The sequence below is a fragment of the Platalea leucorodia genome, assembly GCF_965183815.1.
Source record: "Platalea leucorodia genome assembly, chromosome: 7".
Classification (NCBI taxonomy): Eukaryota; Metazoa; Chordata; class Aves; order Pelecaniformes; family Threskiornithidae; genus Platalea; species Platalea leucorodia.
In genome coordinates, this window is record NC_138829.1 from 29,272,942 (window position 1) to 29,295,818 (window position 22,877).

The window sequence follows — 22,877 nt, forward strand, 5'->3', positions numbered from 1 at the left end:
TGCATGACATCGTTTTGCAGCCCTGATCATTCAGGGACTATATTTTGCTGTTTTTGGAGAAACTTGGATGTGGAGAATATGGATGTTGTTTGCCTTGGGACCAGTGTCAAGTCAACCACAGTTCTGCCTCCGTCTGCACACAAATCTCCAGGTTTTGAGACCCAGCCTTCGTGCAAAGCTGCAGTGCCATTAAACAATGGTACAGCAGATGCTTGGTGTGTTTGTGAGAGAGGGGGAGGGGAGCACAGCACAGATTGATGGGCCATCTGCAAATATTTTTCCTAAAGAATCTGTAAGGCTAGAGAATCTTAACTGAAAATAGATGTCATTAGAGATCCCAACCTTTTTCTGACCCCACTTCTGTCTGCGTGGGGCAGAAATAGCCACGCGTTCTGTACAAGTGTTCCTGCTGACCTTTTTTATTGTGTTCTGCAGTAAAAGCTGAGGTTGTACAGGGAGAAAGAGGCCAGGATGCTCTCACTCCTGCACTCCCTCAGAAAAACAGGCTGCCTTGTAAGGCCTGGGTTGCAAAGCAAAAGGTAGCAATCTCCTTAGATCTTAAACTGTTGATGCTATGCCCTGGGACTCTGGTACTGTAGGATAGGGGTCATCACGGAATAGGAGTGTTCATGCTAGATTCAGGGGTAAGGTTGAACTCTTGCATTCGCTTTAGCACTCAGCAGCAGACTGGAGATTTAGGGGCTTGTACTGCCAAATATATACAATACTAGCTGCAACTTAATTCATGGCATTCCTCCTGCCAGGACTATGATTAATGTGAAACATCAACCACACCAGAAATACTAGAAGAAAAATTTCTTCTTGGCTTGCTGGCTGGTTTGTGGCAGTAAACTTGGGTGTTCATTCAATTTGAAGTGAAGCATCATCTTTATTTTGGGGAAGGGTTAATTGTTTCTGCAAATTTTGTGATGCAAGCAGAGGTAACAAAGGTTTTGGAAATAATGCAAGTGGGACCTTACCATGCAGATTTTTTTATCACCTTCAGCCTAGTTTTCTGCCTCTGATTGGAGAAGAAATTATGAACAGGATATTTCAGAAAGTGCGATCATAGGTTGTCATTAAAGCTATACAATGTCTTCAGTAGAACAAATCTTTCCTCATCTTTAATTCTTATCTTTCCTCTTTCCTTTCTTTGTCTTTCATCCCTCCATCCCCTGAATCTAAGAATAATGATGGTAGGTCTTAGTCCACTTTGTATTGTAAGGAAAGACCAAAGTACTGGATCAAAGGCAGCTTAAAATCTTCATCAAAAGGTTCAAAATGAGGATTTTGTTGCAAAGTGCTGTTGTCTTGTCCTTAGGGTGGTATAACCAGCATGCTGTTATCAGTCTTCAGGTTGCTGTATTTCCATGTTGAAGTTTTAGTGAGATTCCAGAAAATATTTGCAGTTCCAAATGGGCAGTTGTAATTGTTTGGTATAAAGTAGCTTGGCAACTGCAACCTTCAAAGGTGCGCAGAGGCCAGCTTTTCTATCGGGGTCGGTACACTGACAGATGACCTCTATGTAAGGCTTGCACTGGAGCATAAGGAGACCATAAATGATTGTGTTATTTAGCAAGCATTCTTCAAGGGAGCTTTTCACATTCCCAAACGTAGTCAGAGAAGAAAAGCCACTGCCTCTTTTTGGAAAAGGAGGACAGCATTCATTTTAGATGCATCCCTGATCCTGTAACCCTCAGTATTTTTCTGTGCAATCTTTCTGGTTCTGTTAATACCGCAAGATATAGGTAGCTCCAGCAAGACTCAGACCAGATAATATAGATAGTCATATCCCGGACAAGGTCTCAGAAATTTCTTGGTAAAGCTACCTTAAGACCATGCTGTCTGAATATAATACAGCAGGACTGTAAGCAGCAATTTATATCTAGGTCATGTGGTCACCGTGCCAAAGCAATTGAAGAGCTGATGAGATGATTATATGTCGGTGGTTCAGAGTAACCTCGTTCAAAAAACGCAAGACTCTGCCAGGTGCTAGGCACGTTTACTTGAGTGCAGTAGAAACTAATATAATATGGGTGAGTCAGTTCCAATTTTCACCTAGTAAGTTACAGTATGTTCTGATATTCTTTCCTCTGGATCGGGAGGTCTGTCAGAGCTGTCCTGTGAAGACTTGCTGTAGGGGATCTCTGCTGCGAAATGGGTCTAACCTTTGCTAACTCTTATGTGTTTTATATAACGCTTTATAAAGTAAAATACAACAAAAAATAATATTATGACTTTTATGCCAAAGTGACTAGATTACCTATGTAATTTTAAAACTTTCTACATGTACTGAATGACCTTTTCCTTCCTCTTACTGCACTGAGCGAAATTTTGACTTTAAGTTTGGATTTATGGAGGAGGATTTCAGGAATATGTTAACTTCTTAGGGTAATCATTGGAAACTCAGAAGCTAAGCAGAAAAAACTTAGTGTGTTCAGAAATTAGGTTGGAGCTATTATATATGATGCACTGAAGGTGAGAGAAGGATTTACTCAAACTAAAAAGTAAAAGTTAACGATACAAGAGTTAACCATTCGATTACTCTTTGGCCCGTGCTTTTGATTACAGACAGTATCAGAGCTGAGAATCTATTCAAAATGTATAAATAAGTTAATATACTTTTGGTATAACATTGGCACTCCGATGCTTTTTATTTTGTATCTGAACATTATCTGTTTGGGTCCTTCTTTAGCTTGTTAGACTAAAGGGCTGGAAACACAGGGGTGTATGGTGAGGGAACAAGTTTGTATTTGATACTATCCAGAAATTCCTAAAATTCCTGGCAACAGCCTTCATTACTTTAGCTTTCCTGTCTTGAGACTGAAGATGATCATGGAAGACCAAGTCACGGTATGACCAAAATATGAAGCCTCTTTAAACAAACTTAAGATTACAGGCAGAGATGTTAAAATCTTGCCAGTGGGTATAATGAATTACTTTGTTTATACAGTTTATCTCTGTTTTGCTAATACGAATAGGTGGGTGTTTTTTTTAATTATCTTTCTTAAATTGGAGTTGGTCTGAGTGACTCACCTTGAGACTTTAACTTGGATAGCATCGTGCAAGGCAGACAGTGTGTATCATAGTGCTTATCTGTAGGTCCAATAGATGTGTTGCTGTTTCTAAGTCTAAATCTTCTTTTCTGTCCCTTAATTTGTTTTTAACTACGTTGATCATTTAATCATCGTAAACTATTTTTCTTCAGAAATTTGCAAATGATTCTCATCTAAAACGGCACTAACTGTGGATAAGTACTGTTTCTTTTACACTTCATTTGTATGAATTAATGTATTTATTATTAGGCATCTGAATGTTGCATTTTTTTGGACTTCTGTTGCACAGAGTTAGTGGGGAAAAAATAAGGATTGGAGCAAATTTCATATTCAACAACCTTGCAAAGTACAGTTCACTACATCTTGTGTGTATTCTTCATAGGGGTAAAGAATAGCAAGTGATATATTGATTTATTTTGTTTTGTCACAGACTCCACCTTCAAGCATTTTGTAAATGCCAGAAGGACCGACAATGATGATGAAATGCATAGCTGTAAATCTTCTAGTTCATCCACATAACTTCTTCACCTTTCCTTACTGATGAAATAAGATGATGGTTGAATTCTTCCTGATAAAGCAATACGACTTTTGATTACAAATTATCACCCTAGGAGGAGTTAGTTCTGTTGTTTAATAGCAAAATGTAATATTGTTTAAAGAAAATTTCAGTAGTTTAACTCTGTTCATGAAGTCTGTCCATAAATACACCACACTATGTAAAGTATATTGTCTATGGAAAAACCTTCTCTTTTTTTTTTAAAGGAGTGAATTTTGTTTTGGTTGCACACCAGACCTGGGTCGTTATTCTCCTAGGAAGAGGTGTAAAGAAACAGTTACTGTTATGTTAAAACTGAAGAAATATTTTCCCTGGGGGAAAAAAAAAAATCTAGTTCTCTGTAGCTTATAGCTGTAAAAGCGAAGTACATTGGGGAGAGGGGGGGGAAACATGTAACTCAATAAGCATTTATTTTAAAGCGTAGATGCATTGCCTTATGATTCCTGTTATTTTCAGAATGTTGTTGGTGAGGGTGGTTTTTTCTAAATTGGTATTTCAGAAAAATATTCTGCCTGGTTTTTATTCATTTTAAGATGTGATCTGTAGCTCTATGGATACTATTTTTATTCATTTTATTTAACTCTTTCTTTTGAACTCCTTCATCATATTTTTCTCTTTTTTTCCTGCCTTCCTGTTGCCATCGCGAGTACCGAGAGTATTAAGGAGACGACTTTCTGAGGGATAGGGATGTATCGTTACTTGTCTCCCCCTTTGTTCTTCCTTCCCTTCTCATGTCCCAGATGGGACATTTCTGCTAAGAAAACCAACATTCCTGATCCCTTCTCCTGTTCCTTGCAGGATCTGGCTTTGATGCAGATCTAAACCTAGTGGCAGAAAAGTTGGCAGAAGTGACTAGGTCCTCTTTGGTACCAGTGAATGTGGCTGGGTATTTTCAAGAGGTCCACTGTGTATGCATATAGATATATTAGTTGTGTACGATATAAGACTGATGTTTTGTGATTGTAGTTAACTTTTAATTTTTTTTTTTTTTTTTTTTAGGGAGAAGAGAGCCATAATTGATCCTTCTTTGTTCAAATACAAAGTCCAACCTATTAAAAAAGAACTATATGAAGCTGTTATCGTTAAAGCATCTCAACTAAGGTAAAAATTAGTATATGGAAGTTAAAATTGTACTTTATAACCATCTGAGTTGTGTAAGTCACTGTAAGATGTTCTTGATATAAAATGGCATTTTAAAATAATATGTTAGAACTACTAATTAGAGGCACTGGAACAAAACACTGTGTTTCACAGGCTTTCTGTAGGAAGGGTTCCAAGCTTTACTAGTATTAACACAGATACCAACTCCTTACAAGTCTCTGTGCTTTTGTTGGCACACAGACGAGACCTGCTGTTGCTTCCGATACATGTGCCTACTGCTGTGACTGATGGAGTAGGTGGAAAAAAAAGTTTGAGAACCCTGTGCTATAATATTGATGGACTATTGGCATTGTGAGCGCTCTCTCTACGTTGGTAGCATTACTGATTTGAAATGTTGGAGCGGACATTGGCAGTCAGACTACCTTACTGCTTTAAAATAAAAGCTGCAAAGAGGTTTTTGCTTCTTAAATAACATAACTTTGTCTTGAATTTAGTTAGAACATTTTTTTAGAGTAGATTGTGCATCAAAACTTGAGAAACTGGATACTTTGGAAAAAAAACTTCAGTGGTTTCAAGTCATTTAGTCCAGCATGAATCGAGATTAGTTGTTTCATTACCTACTCTTGTGTAGTTGGTTTTCTCCTTCCCACGAAGTACTGTGGGTTCCCTGGGATGCCAAGAAGCATTTAGGGCGCACACTGTCCTGTAGTGAGGAGTGCCACAGCCTGACCAAGCAGTGCCCAAATTCACCCCTCTCACTTGTTGGCTTGAGACTTCTGTCTTACCTCCCCGTTTGAGAGATGTGAATGCTCTTTCCTGCTGTCCTTGTTTGCTTGTTTGTTTTCATCCCCTTCTGAAACAATTGGACTTTAGTTTTATTTGGGGAAAAGCTACTGTGATAGAAAGGAATGTTTGGAGGATCTAGTGGGGATGAATAGGCTGTGGAGTTTGTACATCTGTATAAAAGAGGACATACCAGGATCTTCAAAACAAAAATTAGAGATGCATAAAGCAACTGTTTAAGTATTACTTGAGTTTTGTTTTGTTCATAAGGAAATTTTTAATTGAATTGGGGTTGCAAAGAACAACTGTTAGTTGCAATAGTAAGGGTGCAATTTATAACTAAGAAAATGAGAAAAAGGTCAATTATATGATCTGTTACATGTGTTCTTGCACATATTGTCAGCTGTACTTCAACAATAATTAAAGATATTAGTTGATAATGCTACCTTTCTTTCCTAATACAGCCGGAGGAAACATCTCTTTTCTCGTGACAGACTTAAACTTTTTCTGAAACAACACTGTGAACCACATGACGGAGTCATTAAAATGAAGGTAAATAAGAAGGAATAATTTGTGGGATAGATTATTGACCTTACTTAGTCTTTTTTTTTTTTTTTTTTTTGCTCTTCCCTATTAGCTGTTCAGAGCTTCTTTTTTAAACTACATCAAGTTTAGCTTTTTGAAAGTACAATATATTGAGTTAGTATTTGACTTTTCCAAAATAAAAAGATGAATACTGCAACTTTTTCTGTAAAAACAGGTTTTTGTTAACTTTTGCTTGTGAACAAGATGGTAGTTTTTCTGCACATGAAGCAGAATTTAATTCTCTAATTTCTTCTTTAGCTACCAGTTTAGAAAAGTCCCCAAAATAAAAATGGGAGGTTTTACCTAGAAAAATGTTATTTATTAAAACATACTATATTTTTGCTTGGTCTAACACATGAGTTGTTTTCATTCTTCAAGGTAGGCAGCTGGTATTTCTAAGTCAAATAAAAATTAACTATTTCTGTTTTGGTACAGTAAGCTAATACTATTCTATTGTAATGCTTTTAGCTGGAAAATATTTTATTGTAGATTGAATTCGATCTCCAGTTCTTCGGTGAGACAGAAGTACCAAAGAGTTCAGGTGGCTGGAATGGGCTTTTGATGAGGCCTTGGATGTTGAAGGTGTTAAGATGCATATTTTTGTCATCTTGTGTGGAGATACATGGTGATACCTAGTACAAGTTCAGACTGAAGTTCACACCTTAGTCTGTGCAGGATGACTCTGAGAACTTCTGTTTCCTTGTGCTGAAGGAATTGAGCAGCTTTTCCCACACTTAGCAAATTCCAATTGTGATTGCAGCAATTTCCCTTGCCTTGCTTGCTGTGCGGCAGGAGATCCTGGACTCTTTCACTGTGTATTGCAGCCTTCACCCTGAAATCCTTATGTTCATCTTGTTTTTAGAAAGTAGCATGTTTGTTTATTCTGTCTTGTATTTTGTGTGTGTGTTTAAGAGGAATGCTCCTACAGCTGTAGGAGCTGTAGCAGCTACATGCTGTATAACTGCTTGTTCTGCACAGGAAAGCTCTAGGATGAGAGCATCAATGAGAATCTTGCCTCTGAAAGTTGTGGAAAATAACAAAAGCAACTAATTTCTAAATAAGTTTGTAACTTTAAAGTCTGTCTCTTTTAAAGAAATGGAAATAGAAGAAAATAGAGCTGAAAGGGATAAATCGCCCCCTTCTTTGGGCTTGTTAGTGATCATGTTGTCCTTGATGTGATACGGTGTGCTGGGTCTAGTGATCTATTAGCGATGCTTTCTGGTGCCTCAGGAGAATTGTTATATTCTGTGTATGTGTGCATTTCTTATCTTCTTTTTGTTTGGGCTTTTTGTGGAGTGTCTCCTTGTTCCCTTGCTGATTGCCTTGCATTTCAGCAGTTATGTGAACGTGTCCTATTTGGAGTGTCTCCTTTGTATCCTCATCCATATCACTTGATAAGGGCAGACTTCCTGAAGTCACCAGGTTGAGAAAGCAGACTTGAAAGAAACTTTGACAATTCAGAATGAGAGACTTTCGCCTCCTTCAGGAATATTTAAGTACGATGGAGAATTATGTGATTCTTCAGTAAATTAATTTTCTGGCTTTTTCTGTCAAAAGTCATTCTCAACACATTTCGCTAATTTGCTAGGAAGACTGTGTCCAGCTGTGTTTGCTAAAAGGCATCTAAAGAAATAAAATCTTACCAAGTGAGGCCAAATTGTATTTTCAAATGTGTGCTGCTTACATTATTATCCCCTTAGTGGATTAACTCTACAGTTATCCTATTTCAGAGTTTTATTTCTTATCCTAAGCTGACCAGTTGTGAATCTAGTTACTTTTATTGTCTTTTTTGTGAATTAATGATTCAATAATTCATTATGAAAAGGTAAGAATTTCACAATGATATCTGTTTTCATCTTTCTTACTAAGGCAACATCAATTGCAAAATATAAACTAGCAGAACAAAATTTCTCCTACTTCTTTCCTGATGCCCCACCCACATTTATCTTCAGTCCAGCAAGCAGACGACGAGGTAGACCTCCAAAGAGGGCATCTACTAGTCTTGTAAGTAATAACATTTTTAATTCCAGATGAAGACATATCAGCGTTGTCTTTAAGTTCTTCCATTTTCTCTGACCTTTCAGAACAGTTGGAATGCAAGGTTGACGTTGGGCTTTTTTTCTTTGAGGATGAATTGGGATATATTACATAAGCAGTCTACTTTAATAGCAATTTATAGTTAAGCTGGTAAAAGGGACCGTACTTGATATGTTATCTTCTTATTTTTATCGTTATTATTTCTGTGATCCCACCACGAAACTAGCTTTTCAGTGTGTTGTAAAGGTGCACAGAATACTTGTCCCTTCTGGGAATGATTAATAAATAATTTGCTCAAAAACCTTAATTTGTACTCTTAGATACAATTATGTCACTTGCCCTCAGATACAGTTATGTCACTTGCCTGTATTTAAACACAGTGAAGCCTAGTGCTCTAAACTACTTTATTTAAAAAGAAAGCTGGAAGAAAAAGGTTTGGGTTCCCCCTCCATCTGCCCCCTCCCCCCTTAACTATTAGGCAAGATCTCCGAGTACTTACTATGTTTGTGGGAACCTCTTACAGCCTGTTTTTATTCTTGTTTTAGAGAACTGTTGAAAAATTGGGAGTATCTGTTACTGGTCATTTCACTGTAGATATTATGTTCTTTTTTTTCCACTCCCCCTCCAAATTCTCTATCAGGAGGACAAGATTACTGCTAAACAAAATACCCAAGGAAACAAGAGTAAAGTAGCAAGGGAAAAGACAAGGTTCCAGAAGCAAAAAGAAGATATGCAGGCCATGGGTAAGTTGAGGTTTAGTCCTATGACTAGTAGAACCAGTTTTTGCAGGTCTGAGAGCAGGCCATAATTAGAGTATTTTGGGGGTTGTACCTTTCAAAAGGGAAATGTAATAAGAGTGCACTGCCACAGCACTGTTGCAAAGTGCTCCTTTCAGGGGTTAGAATGGTTGTTTCCCAAATTATTTATTTATTTGTTAATTTTACTAAACTGGGGAAATGTAGGAAGCTTGCGGTCCAGCTGTGTTGATTTCTAGCTCAGATAAACAGAGCAAAATAAATTTTTGCAGAAGTTTGGATTCTGAACCCATGTATAAATTTTACCAGCTGAAGGTATATCAAAACATGAACATTGAACACAAATCAATCTATTGTATGAGGAAAATCTGTAAATGGAAAAACTACCTCAAAATTTAAAAGAACTGCAATGCTTTTTAAACCTGTAATAATCCTTAAGGAAATCTTTAATGTTTCTGAAGATGTCTGTGCATAGATATTTAAGGTATGTCTAAATGTTTTGCAAGATTACTTACAGTATGCTTACAAATTTTTCTAATTAAAAAAGCACAAATCGCTTAAGAAATTTTTATTTCTGACTGATTTGAATTGTTTTGGCTTCGTTTTGACCTGTTTCTGGTCTATTTAAACTTGATTTCAAAGGAAGTTAGAGAACCCACATACCTTTTGTATGGGTTTAACTAGGTAAACTGGTGTGGCTTCTTGAGGAGACAAAGCTCAGACAAGGAGATGTTCTCCTGGATTGTAAGCACTGTTGTCCTTCCTAAGGAAAGGCTTTCGTCTGTGGAAATATTTCAGTGAACGTCTGGTTTCTGCCTCTCATTTCCATTATCATAGAATGTTTTAGGATGGCAGGGACATCTGGAAATTATCTAGTCCAACATCTGCTTAAATAACTGCAAAGTTGTCTGAGGCTGCTCAGGGCCTTTTCTTCATGGGAGATGGGGACACTAGGGTTTAATGAGCTCCACTAAACTTATGTGTCCACTTTTCTGCACAACTAGCATCTATTTGTTTATGTGCTGGAAATAACAGCACAGAAAAAGGTAATACCTGATCAGCATCAAAGCTGCTTCCTTTCTTGTGTGGCATTAACTACAGCTGCTAGAAGGCCAGTTGAGACACATTCTGGCTTAATTTTATCTTTGTGTTATCCTATTGCACCCCAAAACGCAATGCCCTTGAAACATATTGTTTCAAACAATGAAAGAGCAATCAGCCTTGAAATAAGTTGTATAACATGGAGATCCATATGTATTCTTTGTATTTTTTGCCACCTCACTGGAAAGCTGTTACAGCATGTTGATATTCAGACTTCGTAAATGCTTTCTGTTCTTTGTTGAGGACACAAAATGATAATAAATGCATCAAATAAGTAATAATAATAATAATGAAAAAAAACCTGTGGTGTCACACTTGTTCTGTGTGTTCATTTTTGGCCCAAAGTTGGCCTATGATTATAAACTTTTTTTTTAAAGATGCAGTTCTTTAATTTGAAACTGGCAACACGTTATATTGGTTGTTTGAAAAGTATGATCCCATCCATACAATAAGCTCAAAAGTACACTTTCAAATATACTATATTAATGTAATTGAATATTAATCTAAACATTTTACCTGTAAATAATGTTTAATTGGAATGGCAATTACTGACATTCTTGAAGTCTCTTACAAAGAGCTGCTATAGTACTTTACTGATGATGTGAAAAGGTAGAAAATACCAAGTACCTTGAAAAATTGACCACCTCAGTATGTAGAAGACTATGGGGGATCAGCTTCACTGCTTTTGTTTGCGTTGTGAAAGCCATTGCTGATATGTGTAGTAGCTATCTCTAAAAGCAATCTAGCCCACTTTCAGAATTTTATAGGAAAATGTAATCAAAATCTTTTTTTGAGTGCCAGCCGCTTGGTAATAGAAGTAAGGATCTTTTTTCACTTTCTTCACTTGTGATTCCAGCTTTCTTGTTTATTCAATTAAAATGGTAAGCCCCCTGACCCCCTTCTATTTGTTAGCCTGTGCGTGGGTTGACAGACGTTGTCTGTCCAGAGAAAGTGGAAATTTGTATCCTGCTGTTCTTCTGCAGGCAACTACAAAGAAATCTGGATCTCCTCAGGCAATAACTTTTATTGCCAATGGAAGTTCAGCTTAAACTGTATAACAGAAGTAAAGCTTGTACAAAAACCGATGAAATACTAAGCAGGTTTCAAATATATTGACTTTTCAGTAATTCAGTAATAATTAAGTATTTAAAGATCACTTATTTAGAGGTTTTTACAGTCACAAATATTTCATGGTTATATGCCACACCTAGTTGTGACATGCTTTTATTAAGCAGTCATTACTAAATATGTTGCTGTAATTATATGCAGTTGGAATCAGTTCTCATCTTTATGTCACTTGATAGAAACCAATAAACTTCTGTATACTCATAAAAACAGAGAAATCTGACTTTATTACAGTGATGACAACCTTGTAAAACATGTATAATACTTAGGCTTAAAATTCTGATTCTCTAAAGAACTTTCAAGTGATTGAATTTCTGGTTGGCATAGAAACAATTCAGTCTTCATAACAATATCTTTTTCATATGGTAATTATTATAAGATCAGTCTATTTAGCAGTGTTAAGTAAAATTAACATTTTATAAAAGAAGAAACAACTTTTGGTTTGGTTTTTTTTTTCTTTATAGCTTTTGAAAAAGCTAAATTAAAACGAGAGAAGGCAAATGCTATAGAAGCTAAGAAAAAGGAGAAAGAAGATAAGGAAAAGAAGAGAGAAGAATTAAAGAAGATTGTGGAAGAAGAAAGGATGAAGAAGAAAGAAGAGAAAGAGAGACTTAAAATAGAAAAGGAAAAAGTAATGCATTTGCAGTATATGTGTTTCATATAGGAACAGTATTATGGCTTTCTAGTTTCCTTGTTTCTTAGTTGCTATCTGCTTCAAGTTACTTTCTATTAACTTTTCAGTTCATAGAAATGCACTTTAGAAGAATAGGCAGTTATATGGTATCATTATGGATTTGTATTTCTGGATAACATTCTCCTATATTATGATTTCAGTTGTCAAAAAGTTCACTTTGAACTTACTTCTGAAGAAATGTGGTGGGAGGTTTTTTTGCCAACAATGCGTGACAGTATTTGATTTGATGGTTGTCTTGTCCTTAAGTGTTAACGACACTGTACTGCATCAGATTCACAGCATATTAAATGGTTGTGGGTTTCCTTGTGTCTTCTCTTTGGATGGAAATTGCTAAATAACTTTTTGTCACTTTGAATATGAAGAAAGTATTTATTCCACTATATTTTACCACAGCCACATCCACGATCTATTTCAATGGTCTTTTTTTGTGGCAACTTTCATAAATACTCTTTAGTTATTTTTTCCTCAGCCACTTCCATTTAAAAACAAAACCAGCCAAACATCACCCCCCCGCCCCCCAACAAAACCCCATGTCTAATCTGACAAAGTATCACCACAGTTTACTTCTAAATGTTTTTGCCAATATCTTCTTATACAAAATAAAAATTATTAGATTATTTCATTCTAAATAAATAAATGTTTTAGTTTTATTTTTCAGTGTGATTGAAATAGTAAGTGGTGCAGTTCTAGAACATATAATAGGATGATCTGACCATATCTTATATATAATTGTGACTTTTTTTTTTTTTTTTTTTTTTTTTTAGGAAAGAGAGAAGCTGCGTGAAGAAAAAAGAAAATACGTGGAATACCTGAAACAGTGGAGTAAGCCTAGAGAAGATATGGAGTGTGATGATCTTAAGGTATGATTTGAATTTGGAATAGCTCAAGTTCGTACTTGACAGGGTCCCCAAGCTAGATTTCCCTAATGCAGAGGCAGACCTAGATCTGATATGAATGCTAGGGGTTGTGAATCACTTGCAGTCATGTAATATTTCCCAGTGGTGATGCTAATAAGATTGTCTGCATCTGCATTTTCACCCTCCAGAAAAGCTTTACAGGCTGTTCTCAGTCTTAACATGGAACAGATGTACTTTTCAAGCGCTGGTCTTACTGAGTGGAGGGTATTGAGAATGCCTGACTTCTCTGTTAAATATGCAACATGAGCTCACCTAGAATAAACCTGAGTTACTTAGAAGATTTGAGTAATGAAGAAAACAAATTTTTAGCTGCAAAAGGTAGAAAGGACATTAGCTTGTTACTCCCTGTGGCATTCTTTTGATTTAAACTCTAGCAGTATCCTTGCTTAATGAGCATTTTTCTGGATGATCCTGGAAACCTATGGAAAGTAACAAGAATTTACCTCCCAAAGAACTTAATGTTCTAAACAAGAATATAGTGTGGCCGTACGTAATGGAAGATTGTCTAGTGTTACGCATTTATGTACACTTTAATATGATTAATTTTGGCAGGGGATAGCAAAAGGAGACAAAATTGTCAGAAACACAAGGACAGGGGTTTACTTGAGATGCACAGGGAAACATGATAGAAGTGCAAAGAGGACAAGTGGGAACAGAGGAGAGGTTTAAATGAATTTAAATGATAGCACCGGTTGGGAGGAATATGAGAATTGAATATATTTGCAAGGAAAGCTGTATAGGCCCTTGAAGATGAGAGTGAAAACTCTTAGCTGTGTATAGAAAGGGAGAAGAAACTGAAGAAAGGGAAAAGCAAAACAGTGCTGCTATGTTTCAGTTGGAAAAGAAAAAGGGAGGGGTGGGAAAGTAGTATCATCACTACAGTGAAAATTGGCAAGAATATGAATAAAGACGAGTTTACGTGAGGAAGCAAGAAGAAAGATCCACCCATAGACTGCTTTTCAAAAAATTCCTTTCTCAGAAAATGCATGAAATACCTTACTGTGTTCTTCTGAAAGCATAGTATTTAGCATTCTTCTCATTAATGTTTATGAACTACCACCTTTGTGGAAGGGAGCCATCCTTCTGGAAATTGTTTGACTCTGCTAGGAAACATTAAGTGAAGACAACTCTTGAAGAGTTACATCAAGATATTAATTTGAAAGTCGAACTTAGTGTTAGACACTGTCCTCTGTGATTTGGAGGTGGTGTCTCTGTTAAGTGGTCTTGCTACATGGCTACATCAGCTCCCTTAAAATGTTTTCAGCTATCATAACTGCCTTACCACTGCAAAATCCCAAATACCAGAACACTAAGTCATTAGACATGATCTTGCATATCCTAGTATTAGATGGGTGTGTTTTTATGTGAATGTGTTGGGGTTTTGTTTGCTTGTCTTTGCAAGCAATAATGAGTAACTTTAAGAATATGTTTATTTTTGCTTGTCTGGACAGTTCCAGCAAACTTAAATTCAAAACTCTTGTGAAATAATACAGGATTAAAGGAAAAATTTTGACAGCCAGTATTCTTAACTTGTAGTGGATTTGAGTTCCTTTAAACAAAGATACAAAATCAGTCAACTTCATGAACATGAATAAACTTTTATCTCAAAAAATTGACGTCCGAGTTGCATGCTTTTCGGTTTTTACAGTTAGTACCTCTACAGATGTTACCATGATAATTGACTACGTGTCTTGCAGAACTATTTTCAGTAAAATGTAAAGAAATCCAACAGATACACTCCTTAGAATCATACTGTTTGATTTTAATCACTTGTGTACTCTGCAGAAACCAAATACAATATTAAGTTGTCCCATTTGGATTGCAGGAACTTCCTGTTCCAGTGCCGGTGAAGACGAGACTTCCTCCTGAGATCTTTGGTGATGCTCTGATGGTTTTGGAGTTTTTATATGCTTTTGGGGAACTTTTTGATCTTCAAGATGAATTTCCTGAAGGAGTGACTTTAGGCAAGTTGTCGTTTATGTGGCAAGGTGCCCCAATTTTGTGGTGTCCCTTCTCCTACCAAACAACCAAACATCTTAAGCGCACCCAAGTACCAGCGCTACAGAATTTTCTGTGCAGCTTTAATATGTCAGTGCTTACACGTGCTTATCAATCCTGTTTTCTCTTCACAGTCAACTTCTGCAGTGTTTATAAAACCAAAATTAATTTCAATGTAGAAGCTGTTAATCTACTTATTAAAATGTCTACTTGTACTTTACTCTTACAGTTATATATTAAGAAAATAATGTTGTTTTGTCAGCACTCTTTCTGACACCATCACTTAGGAATATTTGCAGTAAATTATGGAAAAGTAACTTGATTATCATACCTGAAGGAAAAAAAAATGTTTTAATTCTTCAGTACATAATAGTTTTCCAACTTTGCGGCAAAAGTGACGCTTCTTAAACTTTATTCACAGAAGTTTTAGAGGAAGCTCTTGTAGGAAATGACACTGAAGGCCCACTATGTGAATTGCTGTTTTTCTTCCTGACTGCCATCTTTCAGGCAATGGCCGAAGAGGAAGAGGAAGTGGCCAAAGATCAAATAGCTGATGCTGAGACCAAAGGTCAGATCCTTAATTTTACTGCTGAAAAACTGAAATTCTACTGGAATTAACTTTAAACTGCATGATTTATGGCATTCCTTTGTTTAACCGCGTCTTATTATGCATGGATATTGTGTGTAAATGAACTTGTTTTTTCTCTTTTATCTGAAATTAAAGCTTTAAACTGGGCACAGAGGGTAGGGCCTTGGGGGGGAATAGAGAAAAAGCAAGCTCATTGTTACTACGATTGTATCCAGCAAAGCATAATAAGCTTTTAACAGCACTGCTTATGTTTTGGAGGTGGGGGAAACTTATCTTCACCTTCCTCCTCTTCCTTCAGCACTGTTAGATTTTTCTCCTGAGGGTCAGGAAACAAGGCATTTACCTAAATCTTCTCAAAGGTCTTTATCTGTAGCTATGAAAAAGGAAAATCTGAACCTAACTAGATTAAAAACTAAAACTCCCCAGCACAACTATAATGGAGAACTCAATATTCATTGTCCTTTGGTACTTAGAAGTATGCATCCACAACTCCGAGATACTACCATGTCTGTATTTTTCCAGCAAAGGATCTCGCAGTCACTCTGCCTTTGGTCTTCACTCTAAGGCTGAAGTTGCCTACGTTTTTCAGAGGCGTTTGGTATACCCTAACCACTGATCAGGACTGCAGGCTTTGTTCCAAATTTATGTGGTCAGGGACGTTATATATGTTTTTTGTCTGTAGCAAACTGTTCTGTGTTCAGGCAGCTCAGTGATTTTGTCCACGGTCTGTGAATGCTTTAAGTCTCATTCTGCAGAGCAGTCTACCTGTAAGATCTTATTGATGCTATGCAAAGTGCTTTGCAAAGGGTTTATCAATAACACAAACTTAAAGTATTCTCTCCATCCCTTTTGCACAAATTTGGGTTTTAATGCCTTTGCAAGGTGGTTCGCCCTTATTTTTTCCAGCTCAGCTATTTACAAAGCCTTGCTGTGGATCAGGGACCTGATCCAACTACTTTGCTATGCTCATCAAGTATCTAGTGCTAGTCTCTCAAAACAGCGTGTTGGTAGAAAAAAGCATCAGACCAGGAGCCTTGAAAAATATTTTAAGATGTTAACTGTTGCATGTACCTTCTGTGTTTTGAATCTGACGTCTAAGACTTCTCCCAGTTCTTTTGCCTTCTGCAGTGCTTGGTGGGAAGGGAAGGCAACTGTTGCCACACTGCTGTTTTCCAGTATGTCCTGTGTTTATGGACTGCCAAATTTGCTGAGTAGTTAAAGGAGAAGCTTTGACCCTTCCTGCTAGTCTCTATTTCATTAGAGGTAGATAGGAATATAAGAGCACTCCCTGTTTGAGATTAAGTGAATCCTCTGGTTCACCCCATAAGACAGATGCACGAGGTACAGGAATTTAATTCCTCCCTTGAAGACTATGGACATAAATCTTAAGCATGAGAATACACAATCTAGAAAATGTCTTTATATAAAACATGGGCACTGTCTTCAGCAATAGAGGCTGCTCTTGTTAATTGAATAAAGTTACAGATTTGATACGGTGTTAACAAATTTAGACTGTGTTTTAATTACTGTTGAATTTAGCAATTAAACTGTATCTCTTTAACTACTGAGAGCATTGCTTGGGCAATATAAGCAAGGATTCCATTATCAGGTAATCACACAATAGTTGATTAGATTCTTTATTATTTATAGGACTGATCAGAAAAAATGTAATGTAACTTGCATATTTTAATTTGACTCTATGGGGCTGGCAGTTGCAAAAATCTGCTGTTTCACTTCTAGTTTAGCAGAGCTGTGGGCAGGGCACTTTATTATCTTTACTTGCCTTTGAACTTCCATTTCTTGTCACTCTTGTTTAGACATCTTCTTTCCCGTAAAAGAATTACATGTTCTCAGCTTTGTAATCCTGACTAACCAAACTAGTAGTAGTCAGCATGTTTGCTCACTTGAATTCTGTACAGGCAGTGTTTCTGCAACAGAAAACACCATGGGGGTGGGGTTTTGGTGTGTACAGTACTTTCTCAAACCCTGTTATACAGATACAGCCAGAGGGGAGACCCAGAGGTTAATTTTGCAATGTCTGGGTAACAGGTTTCAAACAACATCAGTCATCATACAAGACTCTGTTGTGGATTTGCTTTTTATATAGTCTTAGTTTGGATTTGTGGCTCTTTATTGACTTGATAACTGCTTAATGATTTGGACTTGAATAAAGTGAAATTGTTGAAACAGCATACAAAGCCGAAAAAATTCTGCTAACCCTCTGGAGAAATGCCTGTAAGTGCTAAGGAAACTTCTGTCTAAGAAACAGGAATTTTGCTGTTTCTCCCTTTCACTGCCCTGCTTTCCTGGTCAGTTTGCTGATGTGCGATGCTCCTCACTAAGTGCAGATGCTTGTTTTGGTGAAATAGGGTTTCTTTGTAATGCCTTAGTAATTGTATTTGTGCTGAACAGTAAGACTATATCTAAGTTACAGATTAAAAGTATACAGTGAATGGTGATAACCAATATCAAAGTGTGTGATTGGTTTGGATGGTCTTTCCTAAAAACAAAATGATGATAGGAAATAACAGTTCATTTGAGGGAATGAAATACAGGTGTTCTTGCATTGTTATTTGGTTTTGCTTTCAAGTGTGTTTACAGATTTGGTTTTGCTGCCTTTTATGTTGCCGTTGTGCATGTTTTGTGCATTGTGGTTGCTTTCAGAGCTTATAGGGAGAACAGCATATAGCATGTGGTGCATGTCCTTAGCTTGTAGTTGGCTTTTTAGTTGCATTTAAAGATATGTAAATTTTAATTTGGATGTTGAATTGAGTTTTGAATACATTGATGCTTTTGTAAATATTGGCCCTCTTTTTGCTTTGCAACTTTTAAAAAATGGCTTGCTTTCCTCCCCTCCACAGTACAAGTTTTAATTTGCACTAGAATAAAGTGTTTATTTCCTTAAAGATTTAACAGAGGCTTTGGATGAAGATGCAGACCCCACAAAATCTGCACTGTCTGCAGTTGCAACTTTGGCAGCTGCATGGCCCCAGTTACATCAGGGTATGTGTGGGTTTCACTTCTTGTTTTGTTACTGTTCTTATTTTGCTCTGTATTTTAAAGCACATTTTTTATATTTACATACATGTAAATGTTTATATAAAATAACTGTTCGTTCTTCTCAACTGTAGGCTGCAATTTGAAAAACTTGGATCTTGATAGCTGCACTCTTTCTGAGATTCTTAGACTTCACATTCTAGCATCAGGCGCTGATGTAACATCAGCCAATGCAAAATACCGCTACCAGAAACGAGGAGGGTTTGATGCTACTGATGATGCTTGCATGGAGCTGAGATTAAGTAATCCTGGTCTCTTGAAGAAACTTTCAAGTACCTCAGTATATGATTTGTTGCCAGGTAATAAAAGAGAATAAATATTAGAGATTATTAGATTGCTTATCAAGTGATCGGTTTTGTAACTGCTAATGGTCAAAATTTACTGTATCCTAGAATAATTTAGGCTGGAAAGGACCTCTGGAGGTCACCTAGACCAACACCCACCCCCTATGCTCCAGCCCCCACAAGCAGGTCCCGCCAGATCAGAGATTGCAGAGCTAGGCAGTGTCATTACTTCTAAGTATTTTTTTTAAATCTCATTAAAAAAATGTTAGTTTTCCTTGCAGAAGGGGATCTCTCTGGGAGAAGCATCTGAGTGTTTGACTCAGCCCCTGCTTTTAATTGCTGGTTTGGGTCTTTTGTTTGTTATTTGGAAATGGAGGAAAAAAAAAAAAAAAGACTATACTGTTCCTTTATCTCCATTTTGAAGATAATACTGCATTTTAGTTCTTCTTTTGGTGCTAGAAGTTAATAAATTAAAGGCTCGCCATCTCTGACCAAAGCAGATATTTCAGGAAATGCCTCTTTGCAAGTGCGGCTGGTCCACTACAACTGTTTGACTGTTCAATTTTTCTTGAGTAAGAACCAATCTTCAGTATGGAGTGTGTAAGAGTAAGGCTTATTTATCAGTTCTATAATGAAATATAAACATTGGTCTGAATTTTATTAGGAGAAAAGATGAAGATCCTTCATGCCCTCTGTGGGAAACTTCTGACTCTCGTCTCCACTCGAGATTTCATTGAGGACTCTGTTGATGTGTTACGACAAGCAAAACAGGAGTTCAGAGAATTAAAGGCAGAACAGCATCGCAAAGAACGAGAGGCGGCAGCAGCAAGGTAGAACTAGGATATAGAAAACTAAATTTTGTTGTTACAAATTAGATTAATGCCTCGATTGCAAAAGGCATGTGAGAAACAATAGTAGTGTTTGTGTTTTATGCTGGTTTCTTGAGACCCTAGAGAGGAGTGAAACTATTGTGCTAAGCGTTGTGCTTTCCCATGTTACTGTTATTTTTAGATGATGCTGTAGTATAAAGGAAAAAAGATGTGGCCAGATCAGATACTAGATTCATTGCAACTGGTTTTCTATATCCTTACTATTAGGATACGTAAGAGGAAAGAAGAAAGGTTAAAAGAACAAGAGTTAAAAATGAAAGAGAAACAAGAAAAGCTGAAGGAAGAGGAGCAAAGAAATCCTGCTGCAGAAGTATCTATTGGGTATGATATGTGGTATTACTGTGATACATATGATATAGCACTTTTCAGTTATATGGCCAGACTTTACCTATGTAGTTTTCATTGACTTGGTCATATACAAAGGTATATTTTAATTTAAGTATATAGACCTTAATGTTGATTTTATTTTTCTTCTAGTGTTCTAGAATTGCTTTATGAAAGTGGTTTTATTTTTAAAATCAACTTTTATTATACTCATAATTCTATTGAAAGCTTGACAGTTTTACCTACTGACAAAAGAAACTTGCAAAATCTAGTTTGGCTTTTTTTGCATTACTTTGTCTTGCATTGATTTCATGTCTATGAATATCTTCATAATAGACCATTCTAGTTTGTTTTCTAATTTGAGGAATTGGTCTGATCTGAGCTAGATAATACTGACCTCACATAACAGTTTATGAATCAAATTTAATAGCACTTTTTAAAAAATGCTGTGCTATCCCAGGTGATTTCCATAAAACCAAGGTTTTTTGTTCTATTAATAAAACTGTATGGTTTCAGGTGGTAAGATTCATGCACATGCAGCTGTATATGATTCCAGAAAAAAAAGCAAAGTGTATATACAACACTATATCTTTACCTGCTTGAGGAAGGGAGTTAGTTAAATAAATCTGCTTGCAAAAGGTGAGCATGGGCCAAAGACAGATTTGTGCTATGTTTTTGAAACTATAATTGAGGGGAAAAAAAAAAAAGTTACCCTATAATGCTTGCGTGTAGTTCTGTAGGTTTTTAATTACATTTGCTAGATGAGGGAAAAATGTGTAATAAGCATTTTATAAAACTGTATATGTTTTGATGACGAAACACATTTCAGTCATGAAAAAAAAATTCAGGTCAGTAGAACTACACTAAGATGTCTCCAAAAAGGATCTGTTTATAATAACGCTCTTCAAATGGAAGAGTGAATATCAAAGAGCAGGTTTTAGTCTTTAATATGGAACTTTCCATTTACAGTTCAGTGGGTTTCTTCTGGATTTTAATATATTCTATGACTTAAAGTTTATTTTTAAAAAGCACTGTAGGTCTTTTACTGGCTTAAGTACTTCTGAGAGGAAAATACTGTTTGTGTTGAAGATGCCATATTCTGTTGTGGTGGGTTTTTTCATTCTTTTCAGCTTTTAATATATGGTTGGTCAGTTAGTCACCTCTTGTTTATTTTATTGTGTCAGGGAGGAGGAACGAGAAGACCTTGATACTAGTACAGAGAGCAAAGAAATTGAACGTAAAGAGCAAGACATGGACACAGTGACAGAGGATGAAGAAGAGCTGGGACCAAGCAAAAAACGAGGAAGAGGTAACGCTATACTGTATTTGTTAGGGATTCTGGTTTTGCTTGAGGTCTTTGGGGGGTTTAAGTTGCTCATTTTGAGTATGATAAATTAAGTTCAGAACATAGTTTGTACTCAATAATGAAATTGCTAGAATTTTACTTTATCATAAGATACTTCTAAGTTCTTAAAATTTTGGTTCTCTTTTTATTGTGTTAAAAATGACAATGTCAGTAAATGAGACTTGGTCTAATTTCTGCAAAATGAAAGTACATTAAAGATGACTTTCTGTCTATCAAGGGAAGGGGTTTAATCACTTGAAATTTTCTGTAGTAAAACTAGTATTGTTTCTTGTCTGAGCTGATCGTCCTTGAAAGTGCTAAGTTTAGATAATCAGAAAGGGACAGGACCAAAACCTGTCCTTCACTTGAGTTTTTGGTTAAAGAAAGAATTTATAAGTGTCTTGCTGTCATTCTTCTTCCTTTAACTTTTAGGAAGGAGAGGGCAAAATGGATATAAGGAATTTACAAGACCAGAAGAGACCACTTGTGAGAAGAGTGAACCTCTTACTGCTGAAGACGAAGAAGCTTTAAAACAGGAGCAACAAAAGAAAGAGAAGGAACTGTTAGAAAAGATTCAGAATGCAACAGCCTGCACAAATATCACCCCATTAGGTCGTGACCGTCTGTACCGACGCTACTGGATTTTCCCCTCTGTTCCTGGATTGTTTATAGAAGAGGACTATTCTGGTCTCACAGAAGACATGTTGTTGCCTCGAACCTCTTCCTTTCAGAATAGTGTACAGTCTTGCACAAGTGAACCTCAGGTATTCAGTAAAACTGGAGAGTCTTTGAAATCCTCTGAATCTACCTCCAATATTGACCAAGATTCACACACCAGTGTTGTCGTAGAGGTGCCAAGGCCAGTATATAAACCAAACCGTTGGTGCTTTTACAATTCTCGGGAACAACTGGACCAACTCCTAGAGGCTCTCAATTCCCGAGGACATAGGGAGAGTGCCTTAAAAGAAACTCTTTTGCAAGAGAAAAGTAGAATATATGAACAACTAAGCAGTTTTCCTGTGGAAAAATTCCATATTCCAGGTAAATGAAAGGTTCCTGATCTTAATTTGCTTCCACAGCTGTAATTTCTGTAAAATATTCTAGAAACCTCTAGTTCTCATTTAATTGTAATTTCTTAGGAATAAGAATTATTCTTAAGCATTGTTACACTCTATAGAAAACAGGTTTGGTTTTTTCCTTCCCCCCTCCCTTCCCCCCCCCGCCCCGGGATCTTTGTGGTGGTTTTCTGGTGTTTTATGCTAAAAAAAGCAATAATTTTTCTATTATCTCACTACTTATAAAACAGGATTGGCTTTTAAATGAACATCTTTAGGATGTAATTTGAGCTTTGGGAAAAGATTAACTGGGGAATAAAGATTAATATCTGCTAAAGGTAGATCATAGTATTGATCATCTGATGTCCTCATTTCCAGTATGATCAAAGGAGACACAAGATATGGCACTGGAGACAGAAACCCTGGGAGAGACAGAAACACAAAGGGAGGCAATTACTATTACCTTGACTTGTTGAGTAGGACGTGTTCTTTTGTAACATCATAATGCATTAAATTATTCAAAAGCCTTTACTGGCCTATTGTGAACAAGGGAATGATAGCATATTGCAGGGTCATACTAAAACCTTTGGGAGGAAAAAAATAGTGTAGCTGTGTTGGTTGTCAT

General features: G+C 36.6%; 1 protein-coding gene across 5 annotated transcripts in view; it reads left to right on the forward strand.

Moving 5' to 3' along the window:
* Nucleotides 1–22,877, forward strand: part of BAZ1A (bromodomain adjacent to zinc finger domain 1A) — a 65,286-nt gene that overhangs the window by 22,142 nt on the left and 20,267 nt on the right. For 3 of the 5 annotated variants that reach the window (XM_082318494.1, XM_082318496.1, XM_082318495.1), the window contains exons 5-18: nt 4,612–4,713; nt 5,961–6,048; nt 7,951–8,085; nt 8,759–8,861; nt 11,564–11,730; nt 12,558–12,653; nt 14,536–14,674; nt 15,130–15,276; nt 18,205–18,300; nt 18,429–18,653; nt 19,303–19,468; nt 19,736–19,849; nt 21,037–21,161; nt 21,630–22,238. In XM_082318494.1, the coding sequence (XP_082174620.1) occupies nt 4,612–4,713; nt 5,961–6,048; nt 7,951–8,085; nt 8,759–8,861; nt 11,564–11,730; nt 12,558–12,653; nt 14,536–14,674; nt 15,130–15,276; nt 18,205–18,300; nt 18,429–18,653; nt 19,303–19,468; nt 19,736–19,849; nt 21,037–21,161; nt 21,630–22,238 (2,312 nt within the window). The remainder of the gene's footprint in view (nt 1–4,611; nt 4,714–5,960; nt 6,049–7,950; nt 8,086–8,758; nt 8,862–11,563; nt 11,731–12,557; nt 12,654–14,535; nt 14,675–15,129; nt 15,277–18,204; nt 18,301–18,428; nt 18,654–19,302; nt 19,469–19,735; nt 19,850–21,036; nt 21,162–21,629; nt 22,239–22,877) is intronic. The other 2 variants (XM_082318497.1, XM_082318498.1) reach the window with 1 other exon arrangement.